This window comes from Brachyistius frenatus, unplaced genomic scaffold (genome assembly GCF_029030835.1).
Source record: "Brachyistius frenatus isolate BFR_SWC_R1_liver_20210118 unplaced genomic scaffold, ASM2903083v1 Contig_278, whole genome shotgun sequence".
NCBI lineage: Eukaryota > Metazoa > Chordata > Actinopteri > Embiotocidae > Brachyistius > Brachyistius frenatus.
In genome coordinates this window covers 175001-192552 of record NW_027210877.1, presented here as the reverse complement: position 1 = coordinate 192552, position 17552 = coordinate 175001, and the positions used below count along the sequence as shown (strand labels likewise).

General features: G+C 43.5%; 1 protein-coding gene across 3 annotated transcripts in view; it reads left to right on the top strand.

Annotated features, from left to right (window-relative positions):
- Positions 1–17552, top strand: part of spryd3 (SPRY domain containing 3) — a 44895-nt gene that overhangs the window by 10054 nt on the left and 17289 nt on the right. For all 3 annotated transcript variants that reach the window (XM_069721901.1, XM_069721903.1, XM_069721902.1), the window contains exon 7: positions 8614–8763. In XM_069721901.1, the coding sequence (XP_069578002.1) occupies positions 8614–8763 (150 nt within the window). The remainder of the gene's footprint in view (positions 1–8613; positions 8764–17552) is intronic.

The following is a 17552-nucleotide window of genomic DNA, read 5'->3' as shown; positions in this document are numbered from 1 at the left end:
ATCGATCCGGTCTCAGTTTATTAATTAGCTTTATTAGCGCTGTTTCCAGAGGTGTTGAACATCATTATGTTATGTAGCATTATATAGAGTAAAGTGGTTCCAGCTGGGAGATGTACTGTGCGTGAAAACAAACGCAGTACTCGTATCAAGCGCACTAGCTGTGTTTTGCGTGTTTTTTTCCTCTGTTGACAACACTGCTTAATGCTCTATTGAATTTGGGCAATGCTCGAACCCTCTGGTCTCGTGTCCTTGTATGACCTTGCCCGTGACTGGATTTGGGTCACCCTTTTCCCAGTGTTTTTGCAGCTTGCTTCGTGACATCAGTCAGTCGAGGGATTTTCCTTCTGCAGACATCACTTTCAGCGACAAGAAAAACAGTCGAGAGGTGGCGAGTCATCGTGTTGTCTTTCATTCCTTCGCAGTCTGAAGATGATGCAACAGTTGAGCTCCGGCTCCTATGTTTTAATGTACAAAATAATAGTATATATATATATATATATATATATATATATATATATATATATATATATATATTATTATTATTATATTATAAAATAAAATAATAGTAGTCCTGCTGTATTATCTTCCAATGGAACTCAAAAAGTTAAAAGTACATCTCATCACGCATTCATTTTCACTTTCCACGGGGGCGCGAGGGGACCTCCTCACCTCCCTTCCTCTCCTCCTCCCTCCCATTCTCCTCCTCCTCCCCGTCCTCCTCCTCCTCCCTTCCCTCCTCCTCCCTCCCATTCTCCTCCTCCTCCTACCTTCCATCCTCCTCCTCCTCCTCCTCCCTCCCATTCTCCTCCTCCTCCTCCCTTCCCTCCTCATCCTCCTTCCTCCCCGCCTCCTCCTTCCCCCCTCCCCTCCCCTCCTTCTCCTCCTGTGTTGATGAGGTTTGAAAATATGTTGATTTTAATGAAATCCCCATCAGGCACTCGGTACCTACTTTTTTCAAATTGCTGAGTCATTCAGTGTCCCACAATCAAGGTTCAGATATTTCCAGATTGTAGACAATCTCCTCTAAACAACTATGAACCAATATCTCCAGGGGCAATATTTTATGGTGAGATACATGTAAAAACCAAACTATTCCAGAAGACGAACATTTTGTGTTCCTTGATATAAAGGCTAGGATAGTTTTCTCCCTTCAAATAGATTGTCCTGAAAACAACCAGATACAGTGTGACTGGTTCTCCCCTATAATGAGCACGTTATCAGCTTAAAAGTGAAGGTGGTGAAACAGTTTCATCGGATTAATAAGGGAAACAAACTCATTTGATGCTAACAAATTACAAACAGCTCTTTTAATAAATCAGGTGAGTAGAAACAGATTTGATTGATGTCGGTTTTAGGTTTCACCCCTTTTTCCTCCCTCAACATTGACAGATTTATTTCCGCTACCTTTTCTCTCGACTGTCAGTTGAAGGAGTCTTTTTTTTTAATGCCACCGTGCTGCCGCTCGACTGTTTTCCCGGAGAGGAGACGTTTGGCTGGCGTTCCCACTCGCTGTGCCGGCGAGCCTCCAGTCCTCCGTGTTGTCTCAGCCAGTCGCCGTGCCAACCGGCTTTTAACCCCTCAGCTGCGGATGAGCGACGGGTATGTGGACGACACCGGAGTCGGCAGTTATTGGTTTTGGCTCCACCCCCCTCCATGTGGAGGTTCAAACATGGTGAAGGTGTTTTACATCTCATCCCTGACACCTTTGTGCTGTAGCGGTGCCGTTCTTTGGACGACGTGAACCCCGGCAGCCTCCATCGCTGCTCTCGCTCTTCGCTCTGCCTTTTCCAGTCACCAGAGCCAGCTGTCGTACCAACGCTCCCCTCTAAGGTTGCCTGCTTCCTTTCTTCCTTCCCTTCCTTCCTTCCTTCCTTCTGGGAACAATAGTCACAGATCCCAACATGACACTGGTTCCTGGGAGGAAAGTTCACGGCGTTCCCATCGAGCGTTCCCCAACGGTGGCACCGCCGCGGTCGTCTCCAGGTCTTTGAACTAAGCAGCGTGAGAAAAGAGGAAACCAGGAAGAGCTTCATCCAGAGGAGGCAAATTAAATCTGGATTTATAAGTTAAACAGGTTCACAGAAGTCCAGCTGTACATAAGTGTGAGATGTTTTATCCTACGTACATGTGTTGTACATCTCGGTAACGGGTCCTACTGAAGGCCCGAGGCCCGCAGGAAGTGTTGATCATTTTAAAAGTAGTCCTGTTTAGTCTGGCCTTTCATCGAACCCTATTTATTTTTTTTGCGTTTATTCAGTTGTCTATTTATTCATACATTTTAACTGGTTTTACTTCATTGTATATCTATTTTAGTATTTTATTAAAATTTCTTCCAGCAGCTTGGAAGGGATTTTTAGTTAACATGTTGTCTTAATAGTTCACATTTTATCACAGTTTCATACTTATGCTGCTGTCATACAACAAAAACACACAAAGTTCTTCATTAGGAGTTCCTCTGTTGTAAAACTCCGTGTATGTGAGCTCAGTGGGAGAGAAGCAGATTTAGAGGGCTGACACCATTTGACATTAGGCAGTGTAAACTCTGTACGACCCCCCCCCCCTCCCACACACACACACACACACACACACAATAAAACCTCCCGTGTTTTGAAACCTAAATGTTGGCAGTAATGTGAACCAAGTAGGAAAAGCTCTCCGATTTCACTTTGACCTGCATGTTCATGTTGTTATTTCTCCGCTGAATGCAATTATAGAGACTTTGGCTCAGGTGGAGTCTGTTTTCCTTTGTTTATTTATTTAAATAACTTGTGGCGGATGTTTAGTGTTCAAATCCTACTGCCAGTATTTGATCCGATGTGAAAGTTCATGTTGATTGGTTTCTTACTATCTGGCAGAATTTCAAACGTGGGGAAGTTTCAGGCCAAATATCGTTGTGTTTTCTGACAGTAAATATTTCACCAAACAAACCTGCTGTGTCAGTTCTGTGGTAATTGCAGGTTCTGCTTTGATTTTGCATATTGATTTGGTGCCAAGTGCGTCTTTGAACTTCCAGACCAGTCGCACCGAAAGCTCCCGTGACATCACAATGGAGGCATTGCACACGTTTCGACAGGAAAGTCGTTAAAACTTCATCACAAGTGACAGATTTATTCTGGTTGTAATATTTCAAAGTTGCCCTAATTTGTTCTGCAAATATGCAAGTATGATTATTGAATGTGTTAGCAAGGACCCTGGAGTTTGAGTTGAGTTTGAACATGCGAGCGGTTGTGCTTTTGTGATGAGTAGGTGGAAGTGAGTTGCAGGCTGGAGGCTGTATATATAAGTGGATGTAGTTTCAGCTCTTAAAAATGAGTGCCATAAAGTGCAATACCATCGAGAGCCACTAGAGGTTGGCTCCAAAAAGGCTCCATAGACAGCAGTTCACAAACCAAAGAGTGACGTCACATTCGGTTGCCGCTTGGTTGTTGGTCTTTCCTAATTGTTACATAATCACTGTAACACATTTTGGCGCTTGATCAAAATCAGCATCTGAGTTACGCATGTTTTTGTGAGCAGTGGTTGGGGTTCGTCCGCGATGTTTTACACACATGAAATTCGAGCAGAGAGCACACATCAAAGTTTGTGAGAAATGATTGAGGAACAGAAAGCTGAGCAGGGAGTCAAATCCGGCGAACAGAAGTGGCGTCATGTTGGAGAACCCTGTTGCCATGGCGCCAAAGTTCAGGTGATTTGCAGTGACTCTTTTGTCCCTCAGACATCTCAAAAGGTCCTGGTAGAACTCCGTGTTGACAGTCTGACCCTCGGAGCCTTTTCCAGTTCTGCCCGTTTGGAAACGCCAATGCCACTGAAAACATCTCTGGAGGCTCATTGCTTCATTGCCGTAGACTTTCTGAAGCATTTCAAGGAACTCCGTTGGTGATTGACACAAATTTAGATGTGCACCCGCCGGTCATGTTCACGGACAAATCGGCAGATGCGCCAGACTAACGTTCAAGAAAACGTGCGTGACTCAGTAACTGATGATGATCAAGCGACAAAATTTGTAACATGTACTCATTGGGGTTGTATCTTCCTGCTGCGACGTGCACGTCCCACTGCTGCACATCGTTCACGCGCAACAGGAGCAGTCTCTGAACTTATTGAAAACTTCCAAGTGGGAATTGCCTTTGAGGGTTATAGCAGTTTAATTCGGGTAATTTATAGCCAGAAATAATGAGATAAAGCTTTATTTTAATATCATGACAGGTAATATTAACAGTGTTCAGCACTTGTGGATGCATTCAGCACATAGAGGAATACCTGCTGGCCCATTTTAAAAACAGCAGCAATGACAGAGTGGCTGTGACCAGCTGTGGTATTATGGCAATGGTTTTCAGGATATTCATCTCGGATGCCTCATGCACGAAAAAGTGACTGATGGACAAGTCAGATTTAGACCCTGGAGGCCACCCAGCCCCAGTGAGAGATGAATTGGAGCAGGGAATCACAGCCGCTGGTCCAAGGACAAGGCTGGCGCATACATTTTCCAAACTGGAGTGCCACAATTGGATCTAAGATCATTCCCCTTTTTTATGCCCATATTTGAGTTTTTTAGGGAATAACGATGAGGAATAAATGGGCGGGACCGGGAGGTGAAAGAAAGGTGGGGACAAAAATAGTGAACAGAAAATGCAAAACAATCAGAAATACCAAAGGAAACAAACCCAAGAAAAGCATGATTGTTATTAAAGAATGAAAATATAAACACAATGACAACAAACGTAAGTGAGCTGAGCTTCATGGGCTCTTGTTACTGCAGCAGGGAATGTTTTTAAATTCCACACGTTTTTTATGGTGTGTAATCGCGTTAAGAGTCAGAGTTGACAAGTACGAACCACATAATAAAGAAGAGCTCTTCTAATTTCGCTTCAGTATCTTTTTAAGTTTCCCCCCATTAGCTGTGACAGGAAGCTGGCAGGCAGCTTTCTGGGCGTTACATCTGTTTCCAGGCAGCGGCTCAACAAAAACACACGGCGAGCACATCGCTGCTCGCAATTACAGCAGCGAGATAGGCGAGAGAAAGAAGACGAGGGGGGCGGAGACTGTCAGCTATCTCAGTGAGGCATGCTTTGCTCAAGGCTACATCTCTTTTTCTGCCCTCTCCTCCTCCTCCTCCTCTTCCAACTCCTCCTCCCATTACTCAGCAGCAAGAAGCAAAAAAAAAAAAAGAAAAAGAAAAGAAGGTGTGACTGAGTGCTCATCACACCGAAACTCTTTCCTCCTCTCCTCAAAAGAAAAAGCAGCTGTCCAGGCATGAAAGGGGAGAAGGTGGAGGATTAATGTTGAAATCTCTGCAACCGTTATCCATGTGAACAATTAATCAGCAAGCTACGTCAGAGAAATTAAGAGCTGCAAGAATCTGGAAAGATTTCATTTGTGTAAATAGAAAAAAACACTTTTCTACTTTAACAATGTTTTAGTGTCACAGATAGATGCTCTTCATAGTCAAATTGAAGTTTAACAGATAAAAAAATTAATAGACGCCACGTATGAAACTGCATATAACCGTCTCAATGTTCATTAATGGCTGCTCAGGTCTACACGCACAATATTTCTGCGGCTTTATGCAACCAGACTCACAACTAGTAGCTGATGCGATTATGTAACTGAAGCCACAGGCGTTAGTTTGATGATCCTGTAAGTCACTCGATGTGGATGTGCATATTGTTTATCTCCTACTGTGGAGACATCAGGGCCTGAACATTTGTAGTAAAAAGTTGATTAACACGAGCCTCCGTTCTGATCAAAAGTTGTAGGAGACATGATTTTACGTCAGAAATGATGGATTAAGAAGAGAACTGCAAGCAAGCGGACGAAGATTTAAACTATGAAGGCTTCAAAATATTTATTTAAAACAATCAGCTTTACAAATGTTTTACGAAGAATGAAATGTGTTTGGTAAATCTTAAAGCTGCATTTCACTGAGAAACACTCGACTAAATAAAACAAAATACCAATTTAAATAAAAACATTGAGGGAGAAATGTGGTCGGATGTATGGCAGAGATCTGGTGATGATGCAATTACACAACCAGGAATTAAATATGGTTCAATAAGGTTTTGGACTTGAAAGCAAAGTGTTTCTGATTTAAAAGCAAAGTTTTTAATTCTGTGACCAAAACTAACAAAAATGTTTTTTACTTTTACTTACAAACTTGATTTTTGATTGAGGTGCAAGAAATTTGCTTTCAAAACAGTTTTTTTGCGTGCATAAAAAGACACAAAAAGACCTTCATACTAATGCACTGTTGTATTAATATTTAAATCTTTTTAGTTTAAGAGTTACACAACTTTGTGGTATTGGTTGTAGTTTTGCTTTGTTTTGGGAATTATTTGAATGCTGCAGTAACTGCTATGTTATTTTATGTCTGTAATTGAGCCAAAGTTGTGTTTGAAGCATCTCTAAGTATGAAGCTTCACCATCTCTCTACAAGCGCCGTCCTCAGAAACCAGTTTAATCCGTCATCGAGCTCGGAGCCTCAAACGAAGCCTCATTTCTGAATTATTTCCAGTTTGACGGATCACTAAGCAACAGGGAATAACAAGAAGAGAAAATGGTAATAACTTAATTGAGACTCTTGACTTCTTTTTTTTTGGACACATGTTGAATAGCTGCTCCCACCAGGTGTGTCCTCTTAAGTGGCTGGCTAGTGAAACGTAGCACACCCAGGTGGTGTTACACGCTCACACAACACAAAGGCTTAATACACAAGTACTTTGGTCCACCCCCACCTCGTCTGTCATCCTGGCCTTTTCAAACTGCGGGGTGTATTCTTCAGTCACACACATGTAGCTCTCCTGGCATTGGAAACACGGCTCAGCCTAGAGGGCTTTGCGGTTGCCTAGCTGCCCACCTACTCGCCTGTACCCACCCATCTTCACCTGTTTCGATGCTTAAGACCAAAATAGACCTGAAAGTCGGTGCATTGTCATCGCGTGACGTTCGTGCAGTCTGGAGTTGTGCTGTTGGTACTTGCAGGACGCTCGCCGTGGGCGGTTCACTGAGCGTTTCTGACTGGGTTTGGAAGTGTCAATCCATCATGGTGCCCACTCACTTTGAACACATCTGCATGAGCTCGTCGCGTGGTTAAGTCTCTCGCCTCTATTACAACACGCTGGGCAGAGAGTCCTGCCCGAGCTTGATCAGCTGTGGTTTCCATCCACTCTGCCCGCTCCAAAATGGAGGAGGCCTTTCTGAACTTGTGCTTGGGTGCGGAGACGCCTTTAGCAGAATTGCTAATGTTAGCATGTTGACATTCCTAACATGCTGTTGTTTAGCTGGTGTCATGGTCACCATGGTCACCATCAGGCTACACAAATAAATTTTTGTCTAAAACTGAGACGCTGCTTTTGTCCCCCTTTTTGTTGGATTGTGTCGTTTTCTGAACGTCAGGAAACAGACACTTTTAAAACCACCGTCGCTTGCTTCCTCATCGGGGCTCATCAGTCACGACGTGTCCTTCCCCTGATTCGCCACGCCTGCATCACCTGACCCTTTTCCGGCAAAATTCCCCCCTGCAGCCTCGACTATCCGTGGCTACTTCATCACGGAATTACAGGTTGTTTATGTTAGCGGCTGCTGTGCGGGTTAAATTCTGCATTATATTATCACTACTATTATTTGAACAATTGGTCTTGTTATTGGCCAAACATGGAGCTCCAGTGTTGCTTCTCCATGTCACTCATCACGCCACTGAACCAACCCGCAGCTTGCGCAATGTGATGGGTCGCCAGATGTGCTGTTTCATTGGTTTGTTGTGGCAGACCCAGTGTACATGAATGGTCATGTGACATGGGCTCTTCAGGCGTGTTGGTATGAGCTTTTTCTCTGAAAGGGTGCTGAAAAGCTGGAGATCGCTTTGGCTTTGAAATGTAGATGTTTTAGTTTGGATGCAAAAACTGTTAAGAATGTCTAAGAATGTGGAGTTAAGGAAAAGGAAGCGGAAGAAGAAGAAGAAGAAGACTCCTATCAATGTATGTGTACAGACTTCCTGGCAATCGATTTTTGACAGTTGATTTTCTATTGTTTCAGTCTGTTCATTCTTCTCTCTCCCTCCTACATGAGTTTTTCTGATGCTTGCCAGACTGTTATTGGGGAGAAGAATTTGTTCTTAATGTCTTGCATGGTAAAATCAATGTTAAATACATAAATAGACACATGAATCGGCCTCACCCTCTTGGCACTATGGATATCTGTACCAAACTTCATGGCAATCCATCCAGTAGTTGAAGAGATATTCCACTCAAATCCACAAACGTAAAGCTCCTGATGGTGCCGGAGGGAAAATCAGAGGATCAGCAAGTCAGAAAACCACCATAAACTTCTGCGACTGATGTTTGGACCCGACAGACGCCCACATTCCTTAAAAACATGCCGCTCTGGAGTCTCTAAAAAGCTTGTTGTGCAGTTTTTTAAGTGTCGTTCTTTAAATTTGTTGAGGTTGCTGCAAACTTTGTGAAAAACAATTTAGCAAAATGCAACCGATCCTTTTACGGTCTTGAACCCAGGGAAATATCCAGTTGGTAATCTAGTCTGCTCCATTGTTTTATTTCTTGACATATTAACCCTCCATATAACTTTTGTCTTCCTCTCTGTTTATCTGCTTTTTCTCAGCTCTTGGAGTATGTTGGCAAAGGGAAAAGCATCATGGATGTGGGTTTGGCTCAGGCTCGCCAGCCGCTCACCACCCGCTGCCACTACTACGAGGTGGAGATAGTCGATGCCGGGGAGAAGTGCTACATCGCCCTGGGCTTGGCGAGAAGGGTGAGCAACCCAAAGCACCTCCACCCAACGCAGAAGCACTTTTTATGTGGGAGTTTTGTGTTTTGTCATCTGGCCCCGAAACACCATTTTTTTATAGATTGTCACATATCTGGCAGTGTGGCTCGATGAATTCAGGGGATGTGGACAGCACACATCTTGGCTTCTGTCCCCCCTCTGGTCCTCATCGTTCCACAGGTGGCTGAGCTAAAAACATGCTAATGATGGAAAACTTTGACAAAAACCTGAATTGGGAATTAGGCAGATAATTACCATGTGCAAAATGTTCTTCCGACCCCGTCTTGGGAATGTCGTAATCTTGGCCCAGTGGAAGAGCAGCAGTCCTTTTCTAAATCCTTTCACATCCAATGCAAATCTCAGCGAATGGAGAAAATGTGATGAGTGGCTAAGCCAGTAAATCCCTTTTTAGACGACAAAGGCTGTGTTGAATGGAGTCTAGTAGTAAACATGGGGGCATTGTCATAAGCTCGATTTTTTTTTTTTCATTCCCGTTATCCCAACAGCTGAGCGTTGTCTTTTTACCTAATGGCCTACTTTGGGGAGATTAAACACCTCCAAGAGGAAAATACAATTACAGAAATTTTAACACTCTCATTTTAGCCCTCATTTCTTTTTCCAAAGAATGCACATGCGGTTCCCATTTCAGCATCAACACTGCAACTCTGTGAGTGACTGTTACCACGCTGACCTGCTTTGAAGAGTGAAACACAGACTAGATGTTTCAACACTGAGGGTGCTTTCACACCTTGTTTGGTCCGGACCTTCGGACTGAGCAGTTTGGTTCTGAACCAAAATATTAGGTGGGAAAGGTGCCTCAGTCCACAAAAATTGGTTTGACAAAAAAAGGGGTGGTCTCGGTCCGGATCAAACTGAGACACGGTTCAGTTTTTGATTGGCTCAGACTTTCGGACCAATTACAGGAAGTTGAGGCAGACTATCGTCTCCCAATAAACAGTAGAAGAAGAAAAAGAGGCAGTAAAGAAGTAAAAGTGAGCCGCGGTAGCTCACGAGAAGGAGACGAAGTGTTTAATTGTTCTCTGGACGACAAAGACATCAAAGTCAACTTGAATAAACGGATAAAAAAGCCAAACTTATAAGTGCTGGTTATAACGCCACAATGATATTAATATCGAGGCAACTCAACGGATCTTTTCCTTCATGTTCCTCCATTTAAACGGAAAAGGCCACCGGCTGGATTGACAAGACGTCGACATCGGACACACACCCGTCTACAAATTCATCAGGTGGTCAGAGACACACAGTTGATGACGGCAGGATATCGGTGTGTCTTCCAATATGAAACTAAAACGAACCGGATCAAATGTATTCGATGTGATAAAAACATGAACCTTAGTCTAGACGACGTTCCAGACTTTCAGGTGTGAAAACGCCCTGAATGACATTGATAGACATTAAAGTTGCCGCTGCACTGATGGTAACAGTTCTACTCATCAGGTGCTTTTCTGGATTAGATAGTTTCCCCTCAAGCCGCTGCCGTTATGTCATCTTCAAAATCAATGCCAACAAAATCGCCTCTATACTTCAAAAATCAAAACTTCCACACAGAAATTGCTAATAATGTTCAGTTTGGGTTTTAGGACTTAAGGCATATGAACACAACACCTCAGGCCCGAGCTTTGCTCACGTTCAGGTGGGCGGGGTTTGGGGCAACAGACATCTGCAGGGGAACTGAGTTCGACACAAGACCGACTTCATTAAACACTCACTGGGCGCAAAACTGCAACAAACTGCTTCCAGAGAAGGAGGTGAGAGGAAACCAACCTTCATCAGCCTGCAGCTGGAAGCTCGTGGTCCGCACTACTTTCATGTCCCCTTTTAGTATCGCGATACTAACAGTAGTACCAGATACCAGCTACTATCCAAGGACAACGGAAAACCCAGAAAAAGCCAGTAGAGCCGAGCTGGTACCGTCAGGGGAAAAGCAGTTAATATGTCGACACATTTGGATCCACAGATGTAAAATATAAGCAGTAATAGTTAAGCAGTTACATTAGAAACCATCCGTACTAACTTTATAAATGTCTCATTAAATCCGACCCAGTATTATTCCTCTGACTGGTTTCTTGGACAGTATGGCTCGGTGATTTGTGAGTGTTTTACACCCTGTAAGCCTTGAAGCTGCTTTAATGTAAAATATTAGCGAGTGCCAAAGCCAAGGCCTTCTGGAGAGCTGGCCGCCCCGTCTCTCCAGGGTCAGACCTCTGCTCCCCCTAATAAAAAAAAAAAAGATTGAAACTCGTACAACATCTTTCAAGTTTTCGGAGGCTATTTATATTTTTATATATATATATATATATATATATATATATATATATATATATATATATACAGTGGTGTGAAAAAGTGTTTGCCCCTTCCTGATTTCTTATTTTTTTGCATGTCTGTCACACTTAAATGTTTCAGATCATCAAACAAATTTAAATATTAGTCAAAGATAACACAAGTAAACACAAAATGCCGTTTTTAAATGAAGGTTTTTATTATTAAGGGAGAAAAACAATCCAAACCCACATGGCCCTGTGTGAAAAAGTGTTTCCCCCTAAACCTAATAACTGGTTGGACCACCCTCAGCAGCAACAACTGCAATCAAGCGTTTGCGATAACTTGCGATGAGTCTTTTCCAGCTGTGGAGGAATGTTGACCGACTCATCTTTGTAGAGTTGTTGTTGTAATTCAGCCACATTGGAGGGTTTTCCAGCACCAACCTCCTTTTTAAGGTCACGCCACAGCATCTCAATAGGATTCAGGTCAGGACTTTGACAAGGCCACTCCAAAGTCTTCATCCATTCAGAGGTGGACTTGCTGGTGTGTTTTGGATCCTTGTCCTGCTGCAGAACCCAAGTTGGCTTCAGCTTGAGGTCACGAACAGACGGCCGGACGTTCTCCTTCAGGATGTTTTGGTAGACAGTAGAATTCATGGTTCCATTTATCACAGCAAGTCTTCCAGGTCCTGAAGCAGTAAAACAGCCCCAGACCATCACACTACCACCACCATATTTTACTGTTGGTATGAGGTTCTTCTTCTGAAATGCGGTGTTACTTTTACGCCAGATGTAACGGGACATACACCTTCCACAAAGTTCAACTTTGGTCTCGTCAGTCCACAGAGTATTTTCCCAAAAGTCTTGGGGATCATCAAGATGTTTTCTGGCAAAAACAAGATGAGCCTTAATGTTGTTTTTGCTCAGCGGTGGTTTTGGTCTTGGAACTCTGCCATGCAGCCATTTCTGCCGAGTCTCTTTCTTCTGGTGGAGTCATGAACACTGACCTGAACTGAGGCAAGTGAGGCCTGCAGTTCTTTGGATGTTGTCGTGGGGTATTTTGTGACCTCTCGGATGAGTCGTCGCTGCTCTCTCGGGGTAATTTTGGTCGGCCGGCCGCTCCTGGGAAGGTTCACCGCTGTTCCATGTTTTCTCCATTTGTGGATAATGGTTCTCACTGTGGTTCTCTGGAGTCCCAAAGCTTTAGAAATGGCTTTAGAACCTTTTCCAGACTGATAGATCTCAATTACTTTCTTTCTCATTTGTTCCTGAATTTCTTTGGATCTCGGCATGATGTCTATCTTTTGAGGATCTTCTGGTCTACTTCACTTTGTCAGGCAGGTCCTATTGAAGTGATTTCTTGATTGAGAACAGGTGTGGCAGTAATCAGGCCTGGGTGTGGCTCGAGAAATTGAACTCAGGTGTGATAAACCACAGTTAAGTTATGTTTTAACAGGAGGGGGCAAACACTTTTTCACACAGGGCCATGTGGGTTTGGATTGGTTTTCTCCCTTAATAATAAAAACCTTCATTTAAAAACTGCATTTTGTGTTTACTTGTGTTATCTTTGACTAATATTTAAATTTGTTTGATGATCTGAAACATTTAAGCATGACAAACATGCAAAAAAATAAGAAATCAGGAAGGGGCAAACACTTTTTCACACCACTGTATATATATATCTATAGATATATAGATATCTATAGATATATAGATATATAGATATCTATAGATATAGATATGTATAAAAGAGGAAGGCAGGGACACCGCATTGGTGACTGGGTGAAATCTGGGGGGGAGGGGGCTATAGATGTATACACAGCTGAGCAGGAGACAGACTCCGCTTTCAGGTTTCCATCCGAGCCGTTGTTCATTCCAGCAGTAAAACATTCGGTAATGGAGATAGAAACTGGTACATACGTGCTCTTGGCTAAACACCCAGTGGATGCTGCCGTGGGTGAGAAGAGGCTGAGTCGTGATAACTCCAGTCCCACTTCCTCCTCACAGCTCCCCTCTGCTCTCCCTTGCTGCATCTGGCTTTCATTATAAAGACATTAAGCTGAAGTCCAGGAGAGGTGATAAAGCAGCAAATTGAAGGTCCGGGGTAACGACTTTACTCAGCTGCAAGTTTACATGCTGCTCTTTTCCACGTAACATCCTGCGGTAAGAACGCAGGCCGTGAATATAATCCTACTCGTTAATGCCAGCGTCCTGCCGTCTGTTTCTGCCCATCTCCTTCTGCTGGTTCTGCTTTCTGACTGCAGGCTCATCTCGCTACTCTATTTTTCTTTTCATGCTTTGTTAACTCTGTTTCTCTTTCCAGAAACATCTTCAGTAGCCGGTCACATCTCGAGAAAAGAGTTGGACTGGTGGCGTAGCTCCATGGCAACGGTCCCAAATGAGATATCACAACAAATATTCCTTGAATTTTGGTGTATATTTGTATCGACTTTCATGGTCCCCAGCTGATGAAGTGTACTGACTTCAGTAGAGCTGTACCCTCCCTTTTTCTCATGTAGACTATCTGGAAATCAGAATAATCCACAGCACGCTTTCCTTTGTCTCCAGATTGACGAGGGTCTGTCGCCAGGTCCACTTTTTTGCGTCCAACCACCCTGTATGCTGCCTCTAGCGCAAACAATTGCTTATCAAAGTTCGCTAAACCTTATCGGTTTGAGCTATGAAGCAAATTTCCCGGGTATGATGGTGAACTGTAAATGGTTTCAGACCCAAGGTGTACTGAGTAAAGAAAAGCTATGGCGAGTGTTCACTAGAACAGACCGGTATGACTAAAGTAACGTACCAATGAGTGGGTTGTTCATGTGCATACACTAAAATGTAATTCTGCCGCCATCCTCTGGAACCTGTGACCTCAGCATGGTGTGGTGGCTTCGCTTTGGTCGCCCTCTGGTGGCCATCTCTCCTCACATAAACCACAAACTCAGGAAAAAAAGAGTGCTGGATTTGAAGAATCTCAGTCGTTTGATGGGTCCACAACAGATGGTCTGACTTGCTGACTTTCAGACCGTAGACTTAAGTGTTCTGCTGACTTCTCATCCGGCAACACCGGAAAAACAATAAAAAGACAAGAAGCCTCGGTACCGAAGATCGTCCAGCCACCACTTTGATGGAGACTGAAATATCTCAACAACTATTGATTTAATTGTCATGAAATTTGGTACACACATTTATGTTCATGTCAGGAAGAACTCCAATAACTTTGGTAACCCCATTATCTTTCACTCTAGCACCACCATTGGGTCAGACCTCTGCTCCCTCTAATACCAATAGAAAAGATTGAAACTCGTACAACATCTTTCAAGGTTTTGGAGGCTATTTATATTTATATTTTTATATATATATTTTTTTATAAATATACATATATATATATATATATATATATATATATACACATATGTAACCATAGCGATTGTGTGTTGGTCTCTGAGTACTTGGAAGACTCCATCCTCATTAAGGTGCCTGAACGCATCCTGTGTAGCTGCTGCTCCACTAATGTACTGCTCCTGCTGGGCCTTCTGCGTAGCCGCGGTGTCGGGCTCGTTTTGCATGTTGCAAAGCTAATCAGTACCATTTCACTGCACTGTTTTAATTCTGGTCAGAAAATTCCAATGCAATTACGCAACTGCAGGGGAAGTCAAAGTTTAAGACCCTTAAAATCAAAGCATGTAGTTTAAAAAAAAAAAAAAAAGTGGAAGTAAATTTTTTAATCCCCCCCAAGCAACTGTTGCCAGTTTCCTGTCCAACGGGAAAGTCTGAGGAATTTGTGCTATGTGATAAGTTTGAATACTTTGTGCGTGAGCTAAATATGCTGTTTTTGTGTATCGGTAATCTTAAGATCTGTTTTGGCTCTCCTGCCGTGACCTCGCTTTCTCTCATTCCTCTGAAGATAAGGTCGCTGTGAATGTACAGCATGCATACGCTTGGTAGTGTCGCTGTTTTCCATCCGGTACACACTAGTTGCTAGGCTGTGGGACAAAGAGAGATCTAGGATTAGTTATGGGGTTGGAAGGGGGGGGGGTACAAGGTCATAAACAAGTTAGTAGTTATAAAGAAAAACCAAGGGAGGCAATGCTGATTATGAAAAAATAGAGAAGGACAAAAAAAGAGCAGGAAAACCCTCATGTCCTGAAAAACTAACAAAAAAAGGTCTTATGAGGATGAGAAGAAGAGGGAAAGAAAGGATGGAGAAGAGGGAAAGAAAGGGAGAAGAGGGAAAGAAAGGAAGGAGAAGAGGGAAAGAAAGGGAGAAGAGGGAAAGAAAGGAAGGAGAAGAGGGAAAGAAAGGGAGAAGAGGGAAAGAAAGGAAGGAGAAGAGGGAAAGAAAGGAAGGAAAGAAGAAGAGGAAAGAAAGGGAAAGAAAGGAAGGAGAAGGGGAAAGAAAGGAAGGAGAAGAGGGAAAGAAAGGAAGGAGAAGAGGGAAAGAAAGGAAGGAGAAAGAAAGGGAGAAGAGGGAAAGAAAGGAAGGAGAAGTGGGAAAGAAAGGAAGGAGAAGAGGGAAAGAAAGGGAGAAGAGGGAAAGAAAGGAAGGAGAAGAGGGAAAGAAAGGGAGAAGAGGGAAAGAAAGGAAGGAGAAGAGGGAAAGAAAGGAAGGAGAAGAGGGAAAGAAAGGGAGAAGAGGGAAAGAAAGGAAGGAGAAGAGGGAAAGAAAGGAAGGAGAAGAGGGAAAGAAAGGAAGGAGAAGAGGGAAAGAAAGGGAGAAGAGGGAAAGAAAGGAAGGAGAAGAAAGAAAGGAAGGAGAAGAGGGAAAGAAAGGGAGAAGAGGGAAAGAAAGGAAGGAGAAGTGGGAAAGAAAGGAAGGAGAAGAGGGAAAGAAAGGGAGAAGATGGAAAGAAAGGAAGGAGAAGAGGGAAAGAAAGGGAGAAGAGGGAAAGAAAGGAAGGAGAAGAGGGAAAGAAAGGAAGGAGAAGAGGGAAAGAAAGGGAGAAGAGGGAAAGAAAGGGAGAAGAGGGAAAGAAAGGAAGGAGAAGTGGGAAAGAAAGGAAGGAGAAGAGGGAAAGAAAGGAAGGAGAAGAGGGAAAGAAAGGGAGAAGAGGGAAAGAAAGGAAGGAGAAGAGGGAAAGAAAGGAAGGAGAAGAGGGAAAGAAAGGAAGGAGAAGAGGGAAAGAAAGGAAGGAGAAGAAAGAAAGGAAAGAAAGGAAGGAGAAGAGGGAAAGAAAGGAAGGAGAAGAGGGAAAGAAAGGAAGGAGAAGAGGGAAAGAAAGGAAAGAGGAAGGAGAAGGAAAGAAAGGAAGGAGAAGAGGGAAAGAAAGGAAGGAGAAGAGGGAAAGAAAGGAAGGAGAAGAGGGAAAGAAAGGAAGGAGAAGAGGGAAAGAAAGGAAGGAGAAGAGGGAAAGAAAGGAAGGAGAAGAGGGAAAGAAAGGAAGGAGAAGAGGGAAAGAAAGGAAGGAGAAGAAAGGGAAAGAAAGGGAAGGAGAAGTGGGAAAGAGAAAGGAAGGGAAAGAAAGGGGAAGGGAAAAGAAAGGAAAGAGAAGAGGGAAAGGAAGGAAGGAGAAGAGGGAAAGAAAGGAAGGAGAAGAGGGAAAGAAAGGAAGGAGAAGAGGGAAAGAAAGGAAGGAGAAGAGGGAAAGAAAGGAAGGAGAAGAGGGAAAGAAAGGAAGGAGAAGTGGGAAAGAAAGGAAGGAGAAGAGGGAAAGAAAGGAAGGAGAAGAGGGAAAGAAAGGAAGGAGAAGAGGGAAAGAAAGGAAGGAGAAGAGGGAAAGAAAGGAAGGAGAAGAGGGAAAGAAAGGAAGAAGAAGAGGGAAAGAAAGGAAGAAGAGGGAAAGAAAGGAAGGAGAAGAGGGAAAGAAAGGAAGGAGAAGTGGGAAAGAAAGGAAGGAGAAGTGTGGGAGCTGTGACGGAGGAGTGGAAGCAGACGTGTGGTCGGGTCGCAGTTTAATGTCTGAATAACAGATGTTTTTCTCAGCTCACCTTTGACCCTCCATCTCTTGATGACTCACAGCTAATGTACATTAGTACAGTCGTAAAGACACACAGACACACACAGACACACACAGACACACACAGACACACAGACACACACAGACACACACAGACACACAGACACACACAGACACACACAGACACAGACAGACACACACACGCAAACAGACACACACACAGACACACAAACACACACACAGACACACAAACAGACACAAACAGACACAAACAGACACAAACAGACACACAAACAGACACAAACAGACACACAAACAGACACAAACAGACACACACAGACACACAACAGACACACAAACAGACACAAACAGACACAAACAGACACACAAACAGACACAAACAGACACACACAGACACAAACAGACACACACAGACACAAACAGACACACAAACAGACACAAACAGACACACAAAGACACACAAACAGACACAAACAGACACACACAGACAGCCATGTGTACTGTGAACACACAAAAAGCTGATATAAAAGCAGCTCCGGAGACCTGAGCGGCCGAGCTTCCTCTGTCCTGG